General features: G+C 36.2%; 1 protein-coding gene across 3 annotated transcripts; it reads right to left on the reverse strand.

Moving 5' to 3' along the window:
* Positions 1–2,156: 2,156 nt before the first annotated feature.
* LOC149075768 (uncharacterized) lies at positions 2,157–26,323 on the reverse strand. 3 transcript variants are annotated; one of them, XM_089243272.1, is made up of 9 exons: positions 26,260–26,323; positions 20,746–20,912; positions 17,439–17,584; positions 9,376–10,342; positions 7,394–7,517; positions 7,032–7,216; positions 4,214–4,366; positions 3,177–3,344; positions 2,157–2,438 (listed from the first exon to the last, which is right to left on the reverse strand). In XM_089243272.1, exons 2-9 carry the CDS (start codon positions 20,901–20,903, stop codon positions 2,270–2,272), a joined length of 2,070 nt encoding a protein of 689 aa, XP_089099398.1. In that variant the 5' UTR covers positions 20,904–20,912; positions 26,260–26,323; the 3' UTR covers positions 2,157–2,269. The 3 variants fall into 3 exon arrangements, with proteins under 3 accessions (XP_089099398.1, XP_089099399.1, XP_089099400.1); XM_089243273.1 differs by lacking the exon at positions 4,214–4,366; XM_089243274.1 differs by lacking the exon at positions 4,214–4,366 and having other exon boundaries at positions 20,778–20,912; positions 26,260–26,322.
* Between the last annotated feature and the right edge of the window lie 300 nt (positions 26,324–26,623).

Consider the following 26,623-nt stretch of genomic DNA (forward strand, 5'->3'; position numbering starts at 1 on the left):
TGAGAATTATTTGCTACTCGAAGGATCATTTTCTCTTTGAGCTCCGCGTCTGTTAATGGTGGCCCTAGAATTGATCTGAAGGACCTGAAATACTTTATTTTGGGCTTGAAATCAATTTAACTTGGATAATAATGCAATTATTATAAACTATAATTAAAACAGCAGATGGATTAAGTGCATCCAATTTTTCAGCTAGTTTTTAGATCCTTAATACCTTAGGTTTTAGTTATATTTCCTTCCTTCCTTCAATAAATCATAAATGCTTTTTTAGGGCCTATTTTAGGTATTTTTAGTGTCTTTTTGCCAGCCTATTTCGACCATTTTTAGTGCCTAAACTTCCAAGCTCTAATTATAAATATCCCATTCTATGTGAACTGATTTTACAATAGACGAGTCATACTTGGTTAGCTCAGTTTTCCAAACATTTGTCTCATCTGCCTTCTTTGCAGAAAAGTTTTAATCCCAACCTCCAGCACTAAACCAATAGGATTCTTGTGGTATCTGTAGCTTCAATTCCCACCCTTATCTGTTCCATCTCCCTCCCATGATCACCATTACGGAAATTTAAAAAGCAAAGAAATGGACTTGATTAGATGGATTTATTTTTAGGAAAAAAATAGTCCTGCAGATAAAAATCTATCTTTGCAGTTATATAAGTATTTCCTATAGCTGAGTGTAACTTATTAAAACTATGGATAAATTTATAGCAGTTAATAAGTCATATTATTAGCTATTTTTTGTGTGTGAAGTATAAATGTTCATTTGTTTACTGAACAAACACCACAATAGAAAAAAAACAGACTTTAAATTACTACACCCAGACAGCGATCTTGTACATCTGTTTCGAGAAGAGGAAGAAGAGAAGCCTGAGTAGTCGAGAATAGTTTGCTCCATGTGGGCTTATCGAAAAGCTGGATACAGGCAGCAATTACTCACGAATGTCTTTGGACCAAATCAAACCACACGGTGCAGCAATTAGATCAACCCAGCAGCAGATTGCCAGCTTTCATTGATATGATATAGTTACTGATTCAATGAAAATCCCAGAAGAGATTCAAATCAAATTTTATCAAGAACTATCCTCGATTATGACGATTATTATGATGATTTCGTGATTTAAAACCTGTGATTTATTTTACATGAATCACCATTTTTCGATCATAAGTTTTATACTTGTTTACTGACGAGGTGCGTAATCGCACCTGCCCGTGTATTTAATATATCTTTCTCAAGCTCAATAAATAGTTAGGTTCCTCATAGGTACCCGAGTCCTCAGGGACAACGTGGACTCGGACAATCACTGAGTGTGACAGAGCCTAGGTGTCTCGGTTTCTATCACTATCACCCAAGAGGGAAAAAATACTGAACTAGATAAGATGCAGAAACAGCATAAATGTGACCTGTGACAATGGTGAAGCCTCTCAAAATACCAATATAATTTTCCCAAAAATTTTTTTTTGGTCCATAGAAAATCATTATATCAAAAGATTTTACTATGTCATGATTGTTATTTTCTTGTATTAAACTTGTAACTTGATCAGCTGTGCTATCAATATAGTTGAACATGTTCAATACGAATAATGCTGAAACCAACTTTGATTACCTCAGAAATTTCATGTTTTTTTTTAAGATTTCTAATAAGAAAAAACGTTTTGTCAATACAAGCAAACTTTTTGGATCCAGTACTAGTGGTTCTTTGTATCACTTTCTTATAAGTGACTCCTCTCCTGAGTAAATGTGATAGAGCTTTGACCACTTCCAAATCTGTTTTAATTTTTTTCATCCCAGAAATGGATGAGAACAAATGCATATTCTGTTTTCCACCTACCCCATGTTTTGCTCAATGTTCATTATAACTTTAAAATATGTATTATGATGCCACGAGACCAGACATGTTCTTATAGTGAAAACCTAGCACTTGTTCGGATTGGATATTACTCAAGAAATTTCAATTCTTCACAGATTTTATGAGTAATGGCTAATACAAGCAAGTGCCAAATTTTTTGCTACTCGTATGAACTGAGTTGGAATATGTAGAAGAGAGATTATGGTGAACATTTTCCATGGTCTCACGCAACATCATTACACACATGGACTTGTCTACATCAAATTAATTTTTTCTATTCACTTAATACATGAATGGAATGAAACATAGCTGCAATAATGATTTTTACTGATGGGGATAAAACCGATGGCTATATGATGATATGGCTACATCGAGTGGAACAGCTAGTATTTTGCATGAAAAAATGACATATTTACACATGTTTCATCGCATGCTTGAATCTTCTGGTGATATAAGATGGTACTTCTCATTAGGTTGATTCCGTATCAGCATCTGAAACAGATGGTTCATCGTGTACTTCCGACCAATGATTATTTGCCTGCTGTGATTTGGCCCTCTGCTGGTGCTTTTCAAACCCAACTTTTCAGCTTTTCTGAGTAAAGAAAAAAAAATATACAAAATGAGAATTTTCATGATTAAAAGAAAAAATATATGTATACTATTCTCCAAATTCATGCAAATATATACAATATTAAATAAGTTTTATCACTGAAATTTAAAATATCGATCAAATTTATTATCAATTGATTCTGAACATTAAGTAGCTACTTGCTTTATGAAAAATATTTGGTTGTTGAACAGGGGAAAAAAGGTGAATTTGAATGTTATGCATACAGTGAAGGAGACAATCACAAGAGAAAATTAGGGCCATATATGGCCCTAATACCTATCAGCTGATAGGTATTTAAAAACATATTTGCTTTTTTGTGAGTATTTAATTTTTTTCGTCAAAAAAATTTCTGTTCTTTAGTACATATTTTGGGAATTTCTCAGTGCAAAATTTATTTTTAGAACACGATTTACACACACAAATTTAAGTGCATATAAACCAGGTTCTAGTCATAGGAGCATTTCAGCAAAGATGCTCCTAATTCAGTCACTTGCTAAATCTGTTTTCAAGTCCAAAAAATGAAATTTCAGAAATTAAGTGCTTATACCAAGTAAGATTATATCAATCTTTGATTACTGTTATATAGCAGATATCACTATATAGAATTTACACTAAAATTTAAAATTTTGCAATCAATTATTAAGGTTGTCCAAAAAAAAAAAAAAAATTAGGACTTAAAGGCTGCAAATAAATGCTGCTTATGCGCTTATGGTGTCTTACACATGAATTTTTTTTCGTTCTTCCTTGGTGTATTCTGCTTCGAATATGAGATCTGTTGTCATGTTAGTAGCAATGTACTGCTGGAGAAATTTTTCGACTTTAGAAAGCAGACCTCCAGATTGTTTTGAAAATCCTAGTCCTTCACCTCTACCATGAGAAGTATCAGCTCTGGAAGAAAGAAAAATTTATTTGCCTATGTAATATTCCTCTTTTTCAAAGATAAAAATCAAAATTCATTATAAAAATGTCAAAGATGATGTGAATTTTTGCTGTTACAACTGAGGTTGCCATTTTCAAGCCCTTTGTTGATGAAAAATGTAATCTGATGTAATAAAATGCTGTGAAGAAGTTGTTATTCCATTATGATTAGGGTGGCTATATTTGATCAAGAGAAAACAGGAAAGTAGGGTCATAAATATGAGATATCACCAATTCTCCCCAAAAGTATTACCAACTGTCAGAGAAACTGCCAAATACGGCAAACAAATAACCCTTGGCGATAAATACAGTGATAGAAAATATGCAGTGATTCAAAATGTATTTCACTGAAAAGAAAATTAACATGGGAAATAAGTGAGATGAATTTATAGTCATATGCATTTATACTAAATTAAAAAATTATACAAAATACCTTCATCTCTGATTTCAGTAAAGATTAATAATTACAGTAAATTTCATCAAAAAATTAGGAAAAATTGGACATTTTTTGTAATGAAAATAGTCAGAAAAGATGAAATTGCAGAAAAATACAACAATGTCACATATACAGGCCATATGAATTAAAAACATGTCGAAAGCCCTAAACTTAAAATATTTTTTCCCCTTGTCACATCAAAAATGGCATAAACGATGAAAAATGTGTTGTTATATCCGTGTTTGCACGCCTTTTTCATCGACAATATAAATTTCCTCAACATTATTCTGTATTGCAGGAGTTCTATAACTTTCTTCACCAGCGGTGCCCCTTTTACTCTAATCAACACTTATTCATGGTTCCCCAGAGCAGTTTAACAAAGAATTTCTTCTAAAAAACCTACTTTTCGACAAAGGTTGGCACCACTACAGGGTGGCACGGCGCACAGTTTGAGAACTCCTGCTCTATGGGGATCAGCCCCAGACCACCAATTATTGATGTTATAACTGAGGTGTCGTTACAACTAAGTTTATATTGGAATGGGTTGCAATCAGATCTAAGATATAATCAGAAATATTAAAAATTTACCACAATAAAGAAGTCAAGAATACAATACAAACACATCTGCACAGGTATTCCACATTTCATATGATTCAATTGAGGACTGAATGGAAAATGCAGTAAGTACCAATTTTTTTCCAGCAACAAAATATAGTAAATACCAAAGTTTTCAACTTGGGAAACAATGTGTGTTCCAATTCACTCTAAGTAGTTGAAAAATGTGTTTGTGAATGTCGCCAGTCACATAAATACAGCGAGGAGCTAACTTATTTTTCGCTCTCCTGTAAAATTTGCAATATGGCACTTAGTGCGTTTTCTAATTTCAGTCTTCAATTTCTAAAATGCTAAAAATTACAAATGACGTACATAAATGAATCCATCCAATACATTCATACTTTGAATTTCATTGACATGATGTCTTTTCCAAATTTTCTACAATTATTTTTTCCTTACCCCTGATTTAGCGCCTCACGCTCACCCTGTGCAGCCAAAGGGCCCCTCCTCCCGAACAATGCCATCAGAATTATAACTGAAGAAAATAATACTTATGGGAGTAGAACTGTCACATTTGCAAGAGATATTCAGAAGTCAGCTGCATCTAATCAATTTCTTTAAAAAAATGAATTGTCTATCATCCCAGACTTTTCAGGGGAGTAAAGATAAACGCTAACCTGAACCAGTCCCTTGATCATCCACCTGAGTGTCATCTGACAGTCAGGAGTGGAAAGGTTTATTAAATTCATTCTCCTGGAGCATAGTTTCCCAAACTTTTTCTCTCATCGCTCCCGACTCAAGTGAACCCATTGCCCACTTTGGGAAACACTGTTCTGGAGCAATAAACAAAAAATTCTAACCCCCACAATTTCTATCTTACCCATGTTAAATTCAACTCCTTTTAAATGATTATTTAATAGAACCAATAAAAATTGCATAAAGCTATGAACACCTATACATTTAAAATATTTAATAAGGGCAATTTAATTAATTACCCTGCATATGTATGTTAATTTAATGCATAGTATAACGTACATAAGACATGTACATTTGGTATGCATATTACCCTATCGTCAATGAAGAGACTCCAGAATGATGTCATTTGATAACTTCTCTGCATAAAATTTTGAAATCGCTCTTTAATTATACAGCCAACTTTCATTATGAAGATCATGTTATTGTGACCATTTCATTATAACAATCAGTATGATAAGTCCCAAATTCTTTCCTGATGATATTTTTCATCCAATATAACAACATTTAATCCAATACAACGTCCAAACTCAATGACAGCTTTTTTTTGTAAAGACATGTAGAAGATCTGTGTTTTCATATGCCAAAATTGTTTCACTCTGACCTCGATATCAGAGAATTCTGCGTAATTGTAATTAATTACTGCAATCTTATTATTTTCTAAAATGATGCTTTTTCAATGCAACTGCTAAAGATGTAAAATTCTCGAGAATAATCTTTCGGAAAATATTTATTCTCATCGAGGGACATAATAAACCGGATTTGCTGATAAAAAGCTTTCTTCTGGTCAAAAGCACCAGTTAATGTTGCAATTTGCCTGCTCATGGATTTGACAAACAAGAAATTTGAGTGACTTTGAACGTGGCATGATTGTGAGTGCCAGAAGGGGGGGGGGGGTTCCCATATGAGGTGGCTAGCTTTTCTTGGCTTTTTTCATATAACAGTATCTTGAGTCTTCAAAGAATGGCAGCTAAGCCAAAAAACTTCTGGAGGTAAGCAGAATAGTGGGCAGGGAATCGCTTGTGAACAAAAGAGATGCCAAACGACTGACATGCATTGTATGCAGCAACAGAAGAGCTACAACACAACAAATTGCAGGGCAGCAAAACAACTCGGGATCATCACAAAGCATACCAAGTATGCTCTACAAAACGGATCTTAAAATGAATTGGTTTTAAAAGCCAGTGACCAACAAGAGTCCACATTATTGCTGACCATGTGCACCCGTTTACCGCCATAATGTTTTCTGATGATGATGATGATGGCTATTCCCAGGAGGACAATGCACCCTCCCACAGGGCTGGAATTATCTCAAATTGGTTTGAGGAACATTACTGAGAGTTTCAATTGTTTTGACGTCATCCCCCTCAGTTAACCCGATTTGAGAATTTGTGAGATGAGAGGTTAAAAGGTCTGTTAAAAGCTCCAAAACACCACCTTCTAATCTCAGGGAATTAAGAGCTACTATTTTGTTTGCATGGGCTAGTATTCCTTCTCAACAGTTTCAGCCACTTGTAGAGTCCATGCCAAGAAGAATATCTGCTGTCATCAAAGCCAGAGGAGATCCCACACGATATTAGTGGTGAGTAACAGGGTGTTTCAAATTTTTTGGCCACTGGCTGTATACTGTAATTTTAAAGTAATAAAGTAAATATGTATGTATTATGAATGAACAATGTATTGTATCAAGTTAGAAAAATTTAGTAAATATAGAGTAAATTATGTATACTGATTGCATTTATAGTTTTTAATTACATACTAAATCGTTGCATAATTTACACATTATGTCAACTGAGCCTATGAAAAGCAGAAACCTGTGTTCACCAAAAAAAATCTTGATTCCTCACGATTCTGTTAAAGGCAGGTTTTACTGTACTATATATATGTGCATAGAAAAAGCTCGTATACTATACATGATTGGTTCGAGGATTCCAGATTGACCTCTTCCTATGCCTCCACCAGACCATCCCATCATCTGTAGCATCTTGTGTCCAACATTTCCGCTTGAGAGTGAAAAATCATTTATAGCAGAGTTGTTGTTCAGCAGTAAATCCCGGGTCACTTTGAAACCTCCTTCTCGATGTAGAAAATTTTTGGCCTGTGGGAAGATAGCAATTCAAATTACAGGCCAGATAAAAAAAAAATATAAAACTACAATGAAAATCGACACCATTCCAAGATATACACCGACAAATTAAAAAAATTAGGGCCAAGCCAAATTTCTTGGGAGCCAAGTAGTTCAAAATAACCTAAACTTTCAGAAAGAAAGTTTCACCTTTATCGTATAACACTTTTTCCTAAAGAAGTCTAGTAAAGCATCGCAAGCAGCTCTTTTGGCATCTTGCTTCGAGTTTCCAGATGCTTGGCATGCAAGGTTATTATTCACATGTATGCTACAACTACAGATAAAAAAAAGACAACTAGTAACACTGAAAAATAAAACAAAAACTGATGGATGACGTACTATAATTTTTACCAAAATTCAACATAATTTTGCACTAATGTATCACAAATTCTAAAAAAAAAAATTCAATAGATTAAAATTTTAATAAATAGGTAAATAATATGTTGTAAGAAATAGAAAGATAATCAAAGCATATATTTAAATTACCCTACATATTACCATGTATAAGCCAAGTTTTTTTGTTGAATATTTTGTCACTCAATTTGGGAAGGGGTTGACTCTTAGATGAGTCAGTTTTAATAAGAAAGTATCAACCCCCACTCACCAAATCCGATAGCTATATGGAATCCACACCGCTAGCTTGAAAATCCACTACATCACTGGACTACTTCAGATGGTGTCATTAATCAAGAGAGTAGTTTTTGTGGCTATGTTCAAACCCTACAGAACTGATGATGCTAAAGCCAAAGCAAAGAAATCAAAAATGTTGTTGGCTTTGATAACTTGGACTAATGTAAATTTTATAGCCTTTAGATATGAGCATCAAGAAGCCTTTTAAAGATTCAAGGAATTTTATGGACCGAGAGATAAATATCATAGCTCCAATATTATAGCTCTGAAGATATGGGAACAACAAAAGGCGGTGTCTTAAAGAAACTGACATTGGCCCAGTATGTCATTGGGTTCATGAGGTGTGGGAATTCTATTTCCATTGAAATCATCATCAAACACTATAAAAAGTGTTGTATTAGCAATGCGATGAACAGAACTGAAGACCACTTCCTCTTTGAAAGTAGTGACGGTGATAACACCACAGTTGGAGATGAAAACAAAAATGCCACAATGTATGATAACTTTGCTTTTCCAATATAGAGCTTGGAGAATCAGAAAAAGAAATGAAAAGTGTGAATAATTTTTCATTGTAATTTTTGTATGAAAATATAAGAACTTTTCCTCCACTAAAAAATGAGATGATTTTCGAAGGTTGGCTTGTACACGGGTTTTTTATTGCAGTTTTGGTGGTCCTAAAGTGAAGAGTCAGCATATACAAGAGCATATACAGTATATTTTTCTTTAAAACTTTTTCTTTTGTCCCCACAGCCCCTTAAATTTTATATTACCAATTTTAACATGTAGAAGGAACCCCCTTTTTGCCAAAAATAGGGGAGGGGTTTCTTATACATGGATAGTATTATAGATATTAACAAATTACTCAATACCTTGCAATTTACGATGAGAACAACTCTGATGATGATAATCAACTAGTTCGGGGGTGCTCAAACTTTTTCCTCCTGCTGTGCCCCCTTCCTCTATTCAATGTTTATCCGTGAGCTCCACCGGCTCCCAAGAGCTGTTTAATGAAGAATATTTTTGAAAAACGTTGTCAGGGTCAACGCTTAGCAATGCTCTTGGCAAAAGTTGGAGGCACACCAGGGCACTGCGCTGCACAGTTTCAGAACCCTTGAACTAATTTATGTAGCTAATTGTGATGCATCAGATGAGAGTGATGAGGAATTTAATGAGGGTTTCTATGATGAATAAAAAAATGTTTTTTTACTTTTAAGATATTAAAAAAATATATCTTTGATGGAAACCTTTTCCAAATTTTAAACCCAAAAAATCCTGGGGTTCCATGTATACGTTTAAATACTGTTTTTATCAGCCATTTTTACGTGAATGAATAGCTGTGTGGAATGAATCACCAGAGTTAACATTATATCCTATATGGGAGAAGTTGGATTCAATATATGAGTGGTTGGATTACATGCATGTTCACGAAACTAATTATGCTCATAAACCTAAGTTCCACTGTATAGAATAGTTGCTTTAAAAAATTCAAAAAAATTACTCACCAATAATAATTGTTAGGTTTACTCGAGAAAAGTTGTACTTCCATATTTAATGGGATGCGGGAGAAACTAGCAGATTCCGACAACATACTGTATGAATGCTCTGCTCTGTTAGTTTCAGTGTTGTCAAATAGCACAAAGGCAGGGCAATCAGGACTAGGATATGGCACAGGAAACAGTTGATGCAGATCCTCTATCAGGTGCAAGATTTTGGTATCTGGTGGTAGCTGAACGTCTACGCTTAGAGGAGATGTCAATTTTGACGACTGCTCGACCGATTCTGGTTTAGCTATGTCAAATTTTTTTTTCTCCTCTTGCTTGATTTCTTTTATAACTTCTTTGTTGGGCTTCATTTTCTTCATCTTGGATGCGAACACAGCAGATAAGATATCCTTATCAGCAACTTGAACATTACTGGGTTTTAAATACAATGTGCCAGAGTCACTTTTGCTAATACAGACAAATTCATTCATGAACAACCTGTATGCCTGCTCAATAGCTTCTACCCGTGCTCTATCTTTGTTTATAGTGACAGCTTCCGAGACAATAACATTTCGTATTAATAAGGTACAAGAATGAAGTTCTTTACAGTTTTCTTTTGGGATAGTTTTGCATTGGTACTGAATCGGAGCTAATCCCATTCTGCCACTAGCAAGATTTATGCATTTCTTATAATTTTTTGTGGTGGAGAAACAACTTTTAATGTAATTGCTCATATTTTGAAAATCCGCCAATAAGTATTCATCTATTACACAATTCTTTGTTTCTTTGATTGCGCCTGTGGTTTTTGCCTCATTTATACATTGTGGATTCAAATCAGGCTCAATTTGTTTTTCAATTTTAACATCTATCACTTGAGCATCCTGCTCTTCAATTTCGACTTTTACTGTTGGAGTGTTTGAAAGTGACAGGAGTTCATTTTCTTGAGTCTTCTCTGAACTTCGAACAAACACCTGTCTTTGAAATTTGACTGAAAAAGAAAATTCTTTTTAAGTACAAAACAGTAAAAGTATAACAGATGTAAAAAAAATGAGTCAGTCATGAATAATTTCAAACACCTAAACGAATAAATCACAAACTGTGCAATATCTCATTTCGAAGATATAGAAACGTACCCACTTAGCCGTTAGAAGTACTGAGTTTATGCAATTTTTACAATTATAACTTTCATGAGTGTACTGTCCACACATGATTGCACACGCAAAGGAGAAGCTGTAGGTGTTGAAAGTTTGTGTTAAAAAAAAAGAAGTTTTGAAATATCATTAAATATGGAACACCTCAAAAGTGGGCACCTATGGGACCAAAACTCTGTTAATGGGGAATGAAATTTGTTTAAAAGAACTCTGAAAAGTATCCATCCTAACGAAACAGGTTTTGGTTATGGGGAAGTGTCCATCTATATCATGTGAGAGATTCTCCTGTAATTTTCTCCGAATCCCAAATGTTTCGAACACCAGTCTATGTATAAAGGTTTTAAGCACTTTTAGTATCAATGACGTATCTGAGGTCAATAACTATGACGTTTCAATAACTATACAAACACTTTTAATATTCAATGACGTTATTTGAATACTTTTTCATATTGGAAGTATGCCTCTAGGATCAACAGTTCGCCAGTAATTTGCAGCCGACTTAAGGCATCCCCCCTGCATATATTAAGAAATAAAAGAACTCTACAGTGAATAAAATTGGAACCGCTGTAAATGAGGGAAAGTTGTTCCATAAAAGAAACGTAATATCTATGATAACCCCATGCATAAGGCTAAACTGTTAAATTCCATTATAAATGTTCAGGGCCATAACTAAGATTTTTGCCACCCCCACAACTTTAAAATTAGATAATTTTGTTATGTGTACTTTGTTCCCACCTAAAACCTGCCACTCGGGGCGGTTGCCCCCTCTAGTTCCGGCCCTGTATATGTGTAATGTGTTAGGCCTTTGGTTAGGGTGACTCAAAGTTCATATGAGAATATGCAAGTTTCGGGAAAATATAATGCTACTTTGTGTTAGAAGAGACAAAAGTTTATCAAAATCATGATGGTGTGCTAAAATCTAGCATTCATTACAGTCTGCACTGTATTTGCAGGTCTCCTTTGCAGATACAGAAAATCCAGGAGTAATCCAAATGTTAAAATTTTAATGAGCAATTGTGGGGGGGTGGGTGCTTCCTTGATTACAGTAAAAATCAGAGAGATTTGAGAACTTTTCCAGTCTGGGAGATGGGGACTTGACACAGCAACGTCTCAGGTTATCATTACGTACAGTAGTGGTTCTCAAAGTGCGATATGGCTCCTGGAACGTGTCGTCAGTATTCCCCAGTTCCCCAATATGCATCAAAATTCAATTTTACCTGTTAAGTTTCACTAATTATGTTGAGTGAAAATATTCCATCAAATTTTTGTTTTAATAATTATTTTTTGTTTTTCATGAAATAAAATAAACACTCTTTTAACAAAAACACTCCAATTTTACAGAGAAGTGAAATATGACTCAAAGTTCATATGAGAATATACAAGTTTCGGGAAAATATAATGCTGCTTTGTGTTAGAAGAGACAAAAGTTTATCAAAATCATGATGGTGTGCTAAAATTTAGCATTCATTACAGTCTGCACTGCATTTGTAGGTCTCCTTTGCAGATACAGAAAATCCAGGACTAACTCTTCAAAATAATTTTTTCTAATAACACTGGGTGTCGCCAGCATTTTTCAAGGGTGTTGCAGCATGACGACAATATTGATGTACTAGCTATAACACCCGGCGCTGCCCGGGTTTTCTTTAATGAGGCTTTTTGGATCACGTGATATCTCCCTATTTCTTTGAGGGACACGCAAACTTTGTCTAAGTGAACCAATATGGAGACTCCCTGCAAAATAGACGAATCTAGATTTAAAGAAACGTACAAATTAATATATATTTTCACCTTTTTTAAGGGGTGCAAGGTATTTCGTCTCCCCCCCCCCCCTGAACTTCAAGTTATCAATCTGCTTATTTCTGCTTCAAAAAATACTTAATTAAAGCCGTGAAATTACTTCGATGTACTCTATCGGCCCATAACTAATTTTAAATAATCCTAAACTATATGACTTCATGCAGTTGAATATTAAAAGACAATACAGAGACAAATTTTCATGCTTGAGAAGATATAAATAAAAAAGTTGAAACTAATGTTATTGCATGAATATCCAACTCAAAAGTAGGTATGGCTAATTAGTTCATATTTAATCTCCTGGGCTTCGTATATCTCTAAGCGAACTCAATATATATTTTAGAAATCGAGAATTCGATACAATTTTTACAATTATTGAGATGACAGAAAACCCTACCGAATTTCAGCATTTCTACAGTAAAATCGGCAGTTTTAACACTGATTTCTATGAGGATTACCCTTTTCCTGACCCTCAAAGTGATGCTGATGATGATTATGACGTCTATTCAAAAAGCCTCATTACTGAGAGTATTGAAAATGTGGCAAACCATTATAAAGGCATAAACTATTATACATATACACATACTAACAGGATTAAAGAAGTGACAAACCGTTGTAAAGGCATATACACTCTTATTGTATGGCGTCTGAAACGCATCGCTAGGGAACCATGGTAACCAAAGTACACGTTCGGAAAGTGATTGTTGAGGCCCAAAAACCATAGTTGCCTGACAATTTTTTTGCCCATTTGGGGCATTTGTCCTGCTCTGACGAAATTTTAAAGTAGCCTATCGTTCAAGTCGGGTCCCATTTGGTATATATGCAAAATTTGGCGACGATCGATCTAAAATTGTAGATTTGTATAGAGAACATATACACACACACACAGACAGAAAATCAATTTTATATATATATAGATTCCTGTTCTCAGTGCTTCAAAGTGGTTGTTTCATGGATGCAGAAAATCTACTGGAATATATTCTAGAAAGCTGATGAATTATATATACAGCAGACGAAGGTGTAGGTCCCAAAAGTTTGAGAAGAGCTGATGTAAAAGTTTAACAAATTTGAGGTGGCAAATGAGTAAAAAAAATTGGTATTTTTATTGGTATTCAGTCTTTTTCCATACGGTGGTTACTAAATTGAAGTCTGACGACAACAAGTTATGAGTTTGTGTGGGCATGCCTACCAACATGGAAAAAGATCACCAAATCCAAGAAAAGTCAAAGATGCTATCATTTTGGACAATATTGTAAAAAAAAGGCTTGGCTAATAAGAAATTTCACTGTTGCACTTAATTTTCTTTTAACTTGCTATTTTTATTTATTATATATGATGCAACTTATCCCTTGAAATGTACAACTCATTTCTAACGCATTTCTAAAAAGTTGCTGATCTATGTGAAGAAACTTCTGAAGAAGCAGCTGGCTCGCCTGCAGTCTTCAAGATAAAAGTCATATCACTGTGCACAATTATGTAGATTGAACCAGAATACTTTTGTAATGTGAACCCTTATGTACCACAGGACCATGAGCGATGATACAGGGCACATGGAGGAGCAATGCCACCCCAGCTTCAGAGATGTGAGCAGACAAGCAAAAAAATGTGTATATATGTATTGGAGTCATCAGCATGGTTCCTGAATTTCCAGACCACCAAGTCTATCATCAGATAATTTTTACTGCACCCAAATGGTCAGTGTCTGCAAATGAGGGCAAACTAGACTGGGACCTAGTTTATTGCAGATTCCGAATAGCACAGTTTGGTTCAATAACATATCTCGCTGAGAGGTTGGTGCGCTAACCCCTGAGTAGGGGAAGGGGGGTCGCCCTCAGGTAGCATTCTTTTTCTGTGGTCATGTCACCGTTTCTGTTGTACCACCAAATCAGGAAGAATTCTGACAAGGAGGAATTGAGTATCTAATTTGTGACCTCTAATCATTCTTTGGTACTTTAGGTGAGCATCTTATCGACCTAAGCTACCACACTCTCAAGCCTATTTTAGTTTATGCACAGGACATGCCACAGTAGCGATTGATATAAACTATTACCAACACAAATTTTTAATTCAAAAAAAGAAAAAATACTATGGCATGATTGCATCCCAAAATGATATAAAGATAGAATGGGGAAAAAAAAAACCAAGTTACAAGCAACAAAATGATATTTTTCAAGATATCCCTTATGATTTTGCCTCAATGTGAGAACTTTATGCGAGAGTTGCCCTTAGAAGTTGTGTGACAGTTCCCCCCTCTTATGGTGATACACTAACACACATTTTTCCCCCATGAAAATTTTAATAATTTAAGGAATTATTAAAAATTATGTTTTTGGAAGGAGTGCTGCAATCATTTCTGCACTGGACCCTAGTGCCTACATCCCTGCTTGATACAATTGACTACAGTGAAAAAAAAGCTATGACCACAGCAATAGTTTTTAAACTTGACTTTATTATAGTGGAAAATGTTACAGCGAGTTCTTGAAATTTATGATATCTTAGACATTGTACATCCCAAAATGTGTGGATGATAATAAGACCGCTACAGGGCAATAATGAATTGTGATGGAATCTTGACAAGCTTGATGTTTTTCTTGTTAAGGAATATCTTTTTGTTTAGTACTGTCCTGCAATTGAAAAAAAAAAGAAGATTTTATAATTATTTTGAAAAAAATTTGATAGGAGGAGAGAAAAAAGCTTGGATATCACTTTTACATAACTGCCAACTTTGGAGAACGAGGGAGAGTTTTGCTTGGATTTTTTGATTTTTGTTTACAGATGAATAAAAGATTTTTTTTAAACACTGGATTTTTCATTTACAAGAGTAAGATAGTATGGATATTTCCTTTCTGAAAATGTGACATTGTGCTAGTCAATTAGTAAGTCGTAAATAAGTAAGGTAAATTCATGGCCCCTCCTAGGATATTCTTTATCTAGGAGGCTTTAGCAAAAGTAGTAAAATTTTTCGCAAATATTTACTCTATCTAGAGGCATTGACCAAATGGGACATATGGCCATCCAGGACATGGGTCATCTCAGTGATTCGACTGTAGAGACTGAACTGATGATGGCTATTTGTTGTTTTCCCACCGAAACAAAACATTTTCTTGTGATTTGGTGCACAGCCAATTTACTAAAAGCATGTGATGCCATTTTGGGTGAGACACAAGAGACATTTTTCAGGTAATTTTTTTTTTAGAATAACATTCCCCTCTCCTTCCCAAAAAGAGAAAAAAGTAGGGATTTCAGCCATGGTTGAAATTCAGGAGCATCCCCGAAAATCTGTGTGATTTGGCAGCTATGCTATCACTTTCTCAGCAGTTAAACCTTTGCCACAATCTCCCCACTTAGTTCCCTTGCCCACCATTTATCCCCACTTAGTTCCCTTGCCCACCATTTATCCCCACTTAGTTCCCTTGCCCCAGAAAACATTTAACTGTGGGTCCTGTTACCCCCAGGCCACTTATTTAGCTTCCTTACTTGGCCCTTCATTTAGATCCCTCTTCTTGCCCTGTCATATACTTACGCGCTTCCTCCTCCTAATAGTCATATATAAGTGATGCTACCACTTTTGTACAAATAGTCTGGTAAATTATGCCAATTGAGTCGATGCCAATTGAGTGAATGAAGAGTTATTCAAATTTGTTGAAAATTATTTTACTGGATTTATATTTTTTAGATAGCCCCAGATACATAGGGGAGGGTGAAAAAGGCGATTAACCCCTACCCCACTAAAAAAATTGTATTATTGACATAGGCGAGTGTGGGTTGAGTTCCACCTCCCTTGCTCAAAGAGCTTGTATCCGCTCTTATGCCCCAGAACACATATAGTGAAACCTTGCTACAATGATTACTCGATATAACGACAAACCCTCTACACCAATATTTTTTCAAGTCTTGTTTGAAAATGGCTATAGCCTAATGTTAAACTACCACCTCTCAATATAACAATAATCCCTCTACAACAGTTCCCAACCTTTTTTCTTCCAGCACCCCCAGAGCAATGCAACTTATCTTCCAGCAACCCCTTGAATAAGTTTTTTTATCTGATAGAAAATTCGGGTTTTTTCTGTAATTGATTGTCTAATAATTAATTATCTAATAATTAATTTTTATGAATTCTTTTACTTATTTTTTAATGTCTTTTCAGCTATGACTAATATTTAACTCTGGCTTCATTTTTTAGAAAATTAATTCAGAAACAAAACCAGAAGTTACTATTTTTTAACATCTTAGATTCGTAAAAAAGATTCATTAAACAGTTCTTCACTAATTAACTCCAAGCACAGATCTTTTGGTAGGTGGGGGGGGGGGGGGTGTCCACCAAGCAAAATATGCAATACTCATCCAATGCAGAAAAATGCTCAAAATTCATGAAGTTTTCGTAACTTCTATACAATAATATTGCATTCAATCAATCTGTTGAAAATTACCTACATCAACATTTTTGGTTAGTTAATGAGTTTAAGGAAACTTTGAGGAAAAAACGGGAAAAATTGGGATGAAGAAAAAGAGGGGGACTTTCCCGGGAAAAAAAGGGACAAAATGTGGGATGTAGGGTCACTACAATTTATAAAATCACCTCTCCCAACAGCAAGATCTAGATCAGCCCCTGGCCACAACAACTATACATTAATAATTCCTTGACATTTGACTGAATTTTTGGCGTTTTTCCCGAGTCATGTGTGTTCACGACAGTTTCAAATCAAAGTGCAACATGCCAATAACACGAGGTACCAATGTAAACAAACCACGAAATTGTTGAGTTAAAGGGTATTTTTCTCAACCAAAATGGAAAACAAGTATCATCGCTAATTGAAAAAGAACCTTTCGCAACACAAAATTCATATGACACATTTCTGCCAGCATCAGTCAGATGAGGCTTCAAAATATTGGTATGATTCATGTTTTTTTAGGAATTGAAAAATTCATTTCCCATCGCATACCCCCAAAAATACTCTCCCGCACCTCCAGTTGGGAACCATTGCTCTACAACAATATTTTTTCTTGGTCCCCAGAGTAACATAACATTACATTAAGATATCACTATAATAAAATAAAACAGCTTAGCCATCAAGTTAAAAAAAAAGTACAAAAGTCCCAATATTCACACAATTATTGCTTCAAATTAAAACAACATACGTTTCTTGTTTGGTGGGTAAGATTGATTTTGATCCTCTTCTGGTTTAATGAAGTGTATGACATCCTTGTCGGTGTTCTTCAACTCTTTGCATAGTGTCAGGTTGACAGCCAACTCTCTGACCTGCTGTTCCACTTGTTCTGGGTAACTGCGTTTCAGAAAAAAATTCCAATAAACATACTAATAAGTTACAAAAACTTTATACACTAAAGACTTTAATACAACTGAACTCAGTTAATACAGTGCACAGCACTTAATGTGATCACACTGCGACTCAGGGTAACTGATAACAATAACAGATTTATAAGTATATCTGAAAAAACCAGGATGTTAGCGCAATGACCATATGTCCCCGTTTAGTTGAATGGTATGTATGGCAGGGCTGGACAAATTGCAAAAAAATGTAGGTGCCAGAAAAAACTTTTACATAAAGAAAAAGGTCCAAAATAATGCTTCTTTTGCATTTTTCAAGGCAATGACCTTCTTTCATGTTGGCAATGCAGACACGCTGTTATAAATTCTAAACATTCTGTGCTGATCTATGCCAGCAATTCACTAACTCAGGGGTGGGAAGTGACTAAGTCCATTTCAGAGCAGCTTTGGAGCAGCAAAATTCAGGATTCGGAGCAGTTTTGGAGCAGCAAATTCTGGATTTTGAGCAATTTTGGAGCAGCAAATTCTGGATTTGGAGCAATTTTGGAGCAGCAAAATGTGGGATTCGGAGCAGATATTTATAAATTGGAGCAGTGAAATTAACAAGAATATTTTCGTTAACCCTCAACCCTTTTCAAAATAAAACTGCACTGTCTTTTGCTATGAAACATCTCTTCATCAGCTTGATTTTTGTTTTTGGTGTTTTAGGCTTTTGACACCTTGTTTGAAAGAGCGGCTGTCATAAAATTTTTTGCACCCGTCTATTTAAGATGATTTTTGCTTACTGAGGACACTATTTGCTGCCTTGAACAGCAGCACTTCAAATGAGCTAAAAAAATTTTTATAAGTTTTTAATTTTTTTATACTTGGAAAGAAATTGTTGCAAAGTGGGAGAAAATTTCGGAAGTATCAACTCGATGTTTGGCGATTCTCATTCAGCACTCATTATCTGGCGAGATTGGCGATCTGACACTCGTTATTTGGCGAGATCGGAGATTTAACGCTCGTTATTCGGCACCATTGGCGATTTAACGCTCGTTATTCGGCAACATTGTCGATTTAGCGCTCGTTATTCGGCAAAGTTTCTAAACTAACATTCGTAATTCGGCGGACATGCGCTTTTTACTCCCGGAATGACAATTTTTTTCACGAAACATCGGGATTTAACGCAATGACAATCTACTACAGTAATTTCTGCTGCTTCCAGTGACGACTTTTTTTTTAAACGGTCGAATTTGCACTTTAAAGCTGAAAGGCACTGCAAATCATCTTCAGTTCCTCGATCACGGACAATATCGGGGTTTCGCAATGGAAAGCCCGATCAGGGGCCAATAGTTTAAGTATAGTGGAATAAAACACACTCTTTTCGTAAAGAAACGTTTCGTGGCTAGCAGGAACAAAAAAACTTTTGGCATCCTTTCCGAAATTCCGGGCATACTGAAGCGAAATTCGTTATTTGGCGCAGAAAAATGCGAAAATACGCTATTGGAGCAGGATGGCGCAAGATATTAGTTTTGGCGCAGAGTTCCCACTCCTGCTAACTACACAAATAAAATTTTAGGCACCAATACCAATTTTTTAGACATCATAGTGACCTGGTGCCTGGGATTTGTACAACTCTGATGTATGGAAACATATTTAAACAAAATTTTGTGTCAAAATTTTTTTTTAAAATCAAAATTAAGAAAAAGTTCCATTCCTCCTCCCCAAGACAAGTTCTGCATTCCCCCCGAGCAGAATATAATTTCATGTCAGTCTTTCCATGCAGAATAGAGAAATCACATCTACATATACTGTTCATAAAACAAGTTTCCTTTCGTGGATGCTATCAGTGATGGATAATCTTGGGTATATGAACTCTTAAAAGCTTTATATAGCTTAAAGTTTTATATTTTCTTTCTGAAGACATATTTAATTGAAGGAAACAATTTAAAAACTTCAAAATACAAAGCTACTGATGAAAAAACTTGTGTTTACAGCACAGCTGTTAATGGAATACAATAACGATTATACAGGAATTTCGGCTACCAAGGTCATGCCTCTGATAAATGATCGCCAATAAACGTTACGAAAACAAAGTCACGTCTTTGCAGTTGCTTAAATGCGGTCACCAAGACTTTTTTAAGGCTGCTCGATGGGAATGACCACGGCTGTCCTCTATGGGTGTTTTCCCTAACGACGACGGCAGTCATTGACGTCATGACTACATGAAAGCTCGCGTAAAATCTAATTTACTGCAAAATTCCGGAGAAATTTAAACAAATACGGAGAGCAGGAGAAAGGATGAAAAATCGGGAGTCTTCCGCCTAAATCCGGAGAGTTGACAGGTCTGCAATTGCTCTAAAACAGGATTTTTTCCCCCTCTTGTGGTGGTTGCCAATAACATGAAGGTCGCTAAGATCAGACCGGTAGAAAGTAGACAGTTCTTAGAGAAAGCTGGAGGAAAAGCATTTATAATTTATAGTTACACTCTCACTAGTTTTTGTATATAGAAATACAATTGAATACAAAAATCAGAATGAAACTAAATAAATGCTAGGTGACTTAAGTCAGAGCATTATAGTAATTACATTGGCGAAACAATACTTTTTAGAAATTCAATAATTTTGGACCATCCTTGAGGCATATTTTATATTTTACAAAGGAAACTCATTCAACCGAGTGCAAATAGTTGCTTGTATTAACCCCCCCCCCCCCACCCCAAAGCAAAATATAAAAAAATTGTGAAGTGAATCGCAGAACAATTTGAAACATTCCACTTTGGGGGAATTAACACAACTGCTTGTTTGAGCACTTTCAACAGCATGAAGTCCAATAGTGAAAACCAAAGGTAGTTTTAGAAATGCTCGTATTAGCTCTGATCTTGTATTCAGCTACTAACTTGACTTTTTCTTTCGAACTGAGTACAACTCGGGTCTATCACCATGTATGGGCAATTTACTAACTAGTGAGTTGTACCAGAAGTGTAACTGTGTGTGGACCTAACAGTCGGAGTACATATGTACTGTTGGATTAACTTGACTGCAAAAATGATTACCATAAATGCATAGGTATTCGCACAGACATTTCAGAATGAAGGGTTGAATACTTATTTGATAAACATAAAATACCTAGTTCTCTTTCTCTCATGCATTGATTAAGATCATCGCTAATTACCTGCAATTCAAGAGTTCCATGTTTGTGTATACCTGGGCAAGACACAACAGCCTGTCTTCATCAAATTCATCTTTATACCGTTCCAAGAACTCCTTACGCAATTTCCAATGCTCATCAGACTCCCAAGGCTGTCTATATTCCCTTTCATTCAACTCCATAATCTATGCCTGAAGATGTGTAAAAAAAATGAATGAATGAAGAAAAGACATTTTCAATATTAAAAACAAATGAAATACAATGCTAGAACAGCTATTGTATAGTCACTTCTCCCAGCAACTTGTAGATTTGCTGTTTTCCTTCTATAGGTTATTTCTTCAAACAGTATCATCTCTAGCATACAGATGCCGCTGGTCTCGAGCCTTTCAAGATTTAAGTGTGAGAGCTAGGTTTTCCCCCATAATTCTTGAGCACATACTCAGAAACTATACTATATCACCTACCACTGTAAAGGTTGCCGTCAGGTCCCAGGTTTAAACATGGGAAACAAGATATTTTCCATAACGAAGTTGAGGCAACCACTGACAGATAGCGCCTTCATTTCCAACCTCACTTGTTAATGGCAGTAAAATTACAATACAGTGATATGACCAGAATCAGTATTTCGTGAAGTATCTTGATGGATATCTTGTTTAGAATTTCTCCAGGTTGCATTTATCATTCATATTTCCATTCTTAATTTTTTGCATACTAGCTGTTTTTGTTTTGATTCCAGGATCAGTTCTTATTGAACCCAGTGACTGTTTTCGACCAATCTGTTTTTTTTTTTTTTTTGCCCTGACCGTTGTTATTTAAAAGAGTCCTGTTTTTCAATTATATATTCCAGAGAATATTTATTTATATATCAGGAGGGAATTGTTACAGATGCAGTATAATCCAGATTGCCAAGGGCGCCGTAAGTTGCTAAGGCAGACATAATGATGCTAGGTTAATGTAATTTTTTTAGATTATACATTTCAGGTAATGCTAGTAATGCAGGCAATTCAAATGGCATCTCCTTTCATGTAATAGTATATGAAATAGCGCCATTTCGTTTTCCGTTGTCTGAACGTGTCTTGTCTCACTAGGATTGTGTGTTTCCAACAGATTAAGAGGATAAGTCGATAGTCTGACAGGATAAGTCTGACGATAAGTCGCCAGCACCGGCGCATTGTGGTGTTCCGCGTTGCCTGCTGGGTTGTCGTTGTTCTAGAATGTTCTTTGTTAAAAAATACAGCGAGATGGCGCTGGTGGTTGTTTTCTATTGTTTCTAGCGCGTCTTTTGAAACTTTCAACTGCCATTTTCAAAACGTGTCTTCATCCGCTCTATTTTTCTTCCAAATGACGTCACCTTATAGCCGCAGCGTTTTGAATGATTTGAAAAATCGTTGGAGATTAGTTCAGTTTCTCTTCCTTCCATATATATAATGTAGTGTGTGGGTCGGATTAAGTATTGGATATCTCTTCCCTCAGGTTGTACCTTTAATATTTTCATACATTTATTCTTTTCTAGATACAAGATGCTCCTGCATCCTTTTTATTTTTTTTTCCTATTTTATTTAAAAGAACCCGGATTCCCGGAAAGAGAGTCCAGGTTTTAATTAATAATGTATAGGATATATTTATTTATACAACATCACGACCATTGTTTATTTATAAGAATCTGGATTCCCGGAAAGAGTCCGGGTTTTAATTTATAATTATTTTTATTATAATTATGGTTGTTGGTTTTAGCATGTTTATGCTTGCTTGAGCGTCAATAGCGTTCCACAGCCTCATATCATATATTTATTAACTCAGAAATCATATTTATAATTCAGATCTTATTTATGTTTTCATTTCTCGTGTTTCCAGATATTTTTCATATTGCTTTCATTATTTTCTATGCTGGCGATTTTTTTTTTCGGCGCCCATAATGTGTCTAACGACCTTGGAGACTTTTGATGGGGTCGTCGCAGAAAATCGCAACCTGTCCCTTATACCGAAGCTGTTCCGTGTCTGATACCCAGAGTGACTCTTGTGCCCGGATCGGTTTATTTTTCAAAGAAAGAGTTCAGGTTTTTTTTAAAAAAATAGAAAATATTTATTTTTAGTAGTAGTTTTATTTAAGAGGGAATTTTCCCGAGTCTGGATACCCAGATCGATTTATTAATTCAAAGAGAGCCCGGGTTTTATTTTTTCATACTGTGAATATTTGTACTATTATTGTTGGTTTTCGCTTTTGTTATGTTCTCTACGCTTTTTTTTTTGGCATGCATAGTCAATCACGGCCTTGACTTTTCCTTGGCTCGTCAGTTTGGTGCCGGAAAAAAAAGTCGCCAAGGGAGTGTAGCGGAGGGGGGGGGGGGGACTGTGGTCCTGCTTCCCCCTAAAATGAGAAAATGACTGAAAAAAGATGGCCAAATCTATTGCTCTATCCCTTTGCCCCCCTCCGAACGAAATTTCTGGCTACGTCCCCTGGGCAAGAGAGATGTCCATAAGCAGGGCCGCAACTAGATGCTTGGTCACCCGGGGCAAGCACGCATTTTGACGTCCCCTTGTAATGTTCCAGAATGAAATTTGCACCCCCTCGGGTCTAGCGTCGGGGCACAAGACCCGCCTGCTCCCCCATAGTTGCGCCCCTCCATTTTAAATGTATCCACTTCAAACTTGGCGACGACTACACCGGCCAGAGTTGCCAGGTACTTAAAAAATTTCCAGCAAAAATCCTATTCAAAAGTAGCCAAAAATATTTGAACTTGTGCTGCCATCTATGAAGCAACGAGCGAGCTACAGTTTGACGATATTCTAGCCTGTAAAGGTGTGGCTTATAGCTCCTTCTTGTTATAGTCACTAACTCTTCCCCCCCCGCCCAACTTTTCACCTTTTCGTAAAAAATGTTTTTTTTTACCGAATAAATTGATTTTGAAAAGTTGCGAAAGTCAGGGCTACACATTCTCTCTCCTGGAAAAACGGCCCAGAGATGGCCTGGAGTCAACACCGTCTTAAAACCATCATGGGCCCCAGGCAAATTGATTTTGCTCAGCCCTCTATCTTCATTCAAGGCCTCCGTGACGTGCCCGGATTGGCCCATGCGTCAAGACGGCATTACCACAAATTGTTCATAGGTGCCTACGAAATTTTGTACAATGATTTTAAAAATTAGGTATGGGTCCCAGACCAGATTTTTCACGGCATCCCAATCCCAACCGTCGGGCCAGAGCAACACCTTCTATAGCAGAAGGCCTCCGCCCGAAGCTCGTGACTAAGGTTTCTCATTTCCCTTACAGTGTTGGATATCCTACTTCCCTTATACTACATTGAATATATTATAACCGATTGGCCGCGGTATCATAAAGGTTGAAAACCACTGATCTAGAGCCTAGGACAGTTTCCCAAGTTTTTGTTTTACGGTCCTTTCAATTATTGGGTGGCAAAGACATTATGGTTAAAAGTTTTGGCTTTCCATAGTTGGGTGAGATGCCCCCTACCCCTTCTGCCTTGTCAGAAAGAAAACACAACATGAGGTGGGGACTGAAGTGAAAAAGAAAAACTTCTTTGCGGTACAGGTGCTGTATAATCCAGATCGCCAAGGGCGCTATAAGTCGCCAACGCCGGTGCTCTCAGTTCTTTCGATCGGGGCTTTCACTTGTTTTGCCGGGTTGTCATTGTTCTAGATTGTTCCTCGGTAGCTTCCATTACATATCCAGGAACAGATGCAGTATGGTCCGCCACGACTTTGGCGACTTTTTTCTCGCGATAAGTCGCCAAGACCGTCATAATGCTTCTCTGGGTTGCCGTATTTTTTAACACTTTTCCGGTTTCGTTGGGTGATACTAGATGGCGCTAGCTTCAACAAACAGGATTTTTCTTTTGTTCACCGCGTTTTTTCAAAAATTCTAAGCAGCCGTTGTTCCATTTCCAGCGCGTCTCTCTCTCTCTCTCTCATTATTATTCCTCCCTTCTGTAGCTCTAGTTATTTGGATTATCTACTGCTCAGGTTGTATCATACCATTTTATTATTTCGTTGTATTTATTAGTTATTCATCCATTGCCATGCCTTCGGTTTTATCGGTTTATTATTTAAAATGAACCTACAGAATTTTTCATGCCCGGACCCGTTTACTTAAAGAAAAGGGTCCGGGTTTTAATTTTAATGCATAAATATTTATTTATTCAACATGCCCGGATCCGTTTATTTAAAAAAAAGGGTCCGGGTTTTAGTTTTAATGCATAGAATATTTATTTATTTATTCAACATGCCCGGATCCGTTTATTTAAAAAAAAGGGTCCGGGTTTTAGTTTTAATGCATGGAATATTTATGCCCGGAATTCCTTATGCCCCGATCTTTTTATTATTAAAAAAATGGGCCAGGTGTAATTTTTTTTTAACTGATATTTTTTTATATTTTTATGCTTGGTGGTTTCTATTATGTTTTGCACGCTTTTTTTTCGGCGTCCGTAGTGTCTGACGGCCTTGGCGACTCTTCGTCGGGCCATCAGACATGTGTGGCGCCAAATAATCGCCAAGTGGCGGACCATACGACAGCTGTTCCCATATCCATTATAGATGGTGCTCAAAACGCGGGCGATTCAAACGAATAACAGCGTTTTTTCCCTTTGTGCAGTAGCGTCGTTGTCTTGGATTATCCCGATGCGATTACCTTTCGCTAGTTGTTTTTAGCGTGTCTTTTCAAATGTTTGTTTCCATTCCAAGCATTAGGATTACACGAACCGGATTACATTTTCGTCGACCGGTAAGGTTGTATCATTTTTATTTATTTTTCTTATTAATATTCTTTATTTTATATAATTTCTGTTATTTATTTAAAAGAATCTGGATACCCGGAAAAAGTCCGGGTTTTAATTTTTTTTATACGTAGAATATGTTTTCCATGCTGGCGATTTTTTCTTTTCGGCGTCCGCAGTGTCTAACGACCTTGGCGACTTTTGGTCGGGTCGTCGGACATGTTTGACGCCGAAAAAAAAGTCGCCAGAAATCGCCAATCTCTGGATTATACAGCACCTGTTCCCAAAAATTTCCTGCCGAACGTTTTCAAACCAGTCTAATTTGGCGTGAAAACCGCCAACTCAGACGTTTTCTTCGCAAAAGAAAAAAAATGTCGCCATCATATCGCCAGAAAGGGATTATACTGCCAGCTGTGCCTTAAAATTGAAAAAAATAATAATTACGAAGCGCGATAGCTTCTTACGAGAATAATGCCATCTATCAACTTGTACCCAGTCCTAAACAAATGATTATGAATTGATAACATTTCATATAACTGCATCTACACATCGCGTCGTTCGAAGAAAAAAAAATTTATAACCAATGAACTGAATTGTGAAAATCTAAATAAAATACAAAAATGGCACGAGAAGAAATGAATGAATGAATCAATCAATGGTTTAGTTTTAGCAGGGTTTTTGGCAACAGCAAGGCCCTCTCCCTGCGGCTGGTAGAGATTTTCTACATTAAAGAAAAAAAATATTAATCATTGTCGACTGCTCCCAGAAATTACGAGCAAAGGAAAACAAAATAAAGAAATGAATCGTTACCAGTAAAAGAGCCGTGTGTAAAAAAAGCCAATGTGAAGCCTTGATAATAAGATAAAGATCAACGGCTTTGACCACAAGCGTCTAGTCCCTTACATGAAGATTGACCATATTTCCTCTAGAAAACTTGTAAAATTGGGCTTCGAAATACGGGACATCGAAAATTATTCCCAAAAGCAAGCATAGTTGCCAACTCAGACTAGAACCCCTTAATACGTATATGAAGTCGTCTTAACTCAGGCTAAAAATAAATGAAAAGTCGCCAGAAATTTCGTTCGTAGGGGGACCAGTGATAGAACAATAGATTTGGACCTTTTTCGGTCATTCTCACATTTCGGGGGGTGGGGGAGGCACGTAGCCGGTCAAT

This window comes from Pholcus phalangioides, unplaced genomic scaffold, assembly GCF_987345545.1.
Source record: "Pholcus phalangioides strain wild (caught in Gottingen) unplaced genomic scaffold, Ppha-v1.0 ptg000015l_1, whole genome shotgun sequence".
In the NCBI taxonomy this organism is placed as follows: Eukaryota; Metazoa; Arthropoda; class Arachnida; order Araneae; family Pholcidae; genus Pholcus; species Pholcus phalangioides.

Coding starts and splice junctions, on each gene's coding strand:
- LOC149075768 (XM_089243272.1), bottom strand. CDS start 20,903: ATGGAGTTGAATGAAAGGGAATATAGACAGCCTTGGGAGTCTGATGAG. Junction 7,518..9,375: donor AAACCTAACAATTATTATTG/GTGAGTAATTTT, acceptor TTTTATCTGTAG/TTGTAGCATACATGTGAATA. Junction 3,345..4,213: donor GTGCCAACCTTTGTCGAAAA/GTAGGTTTTTTA, acceptor TCTTTCTTCCAG/AGCTGATACTTCTCATGGTA.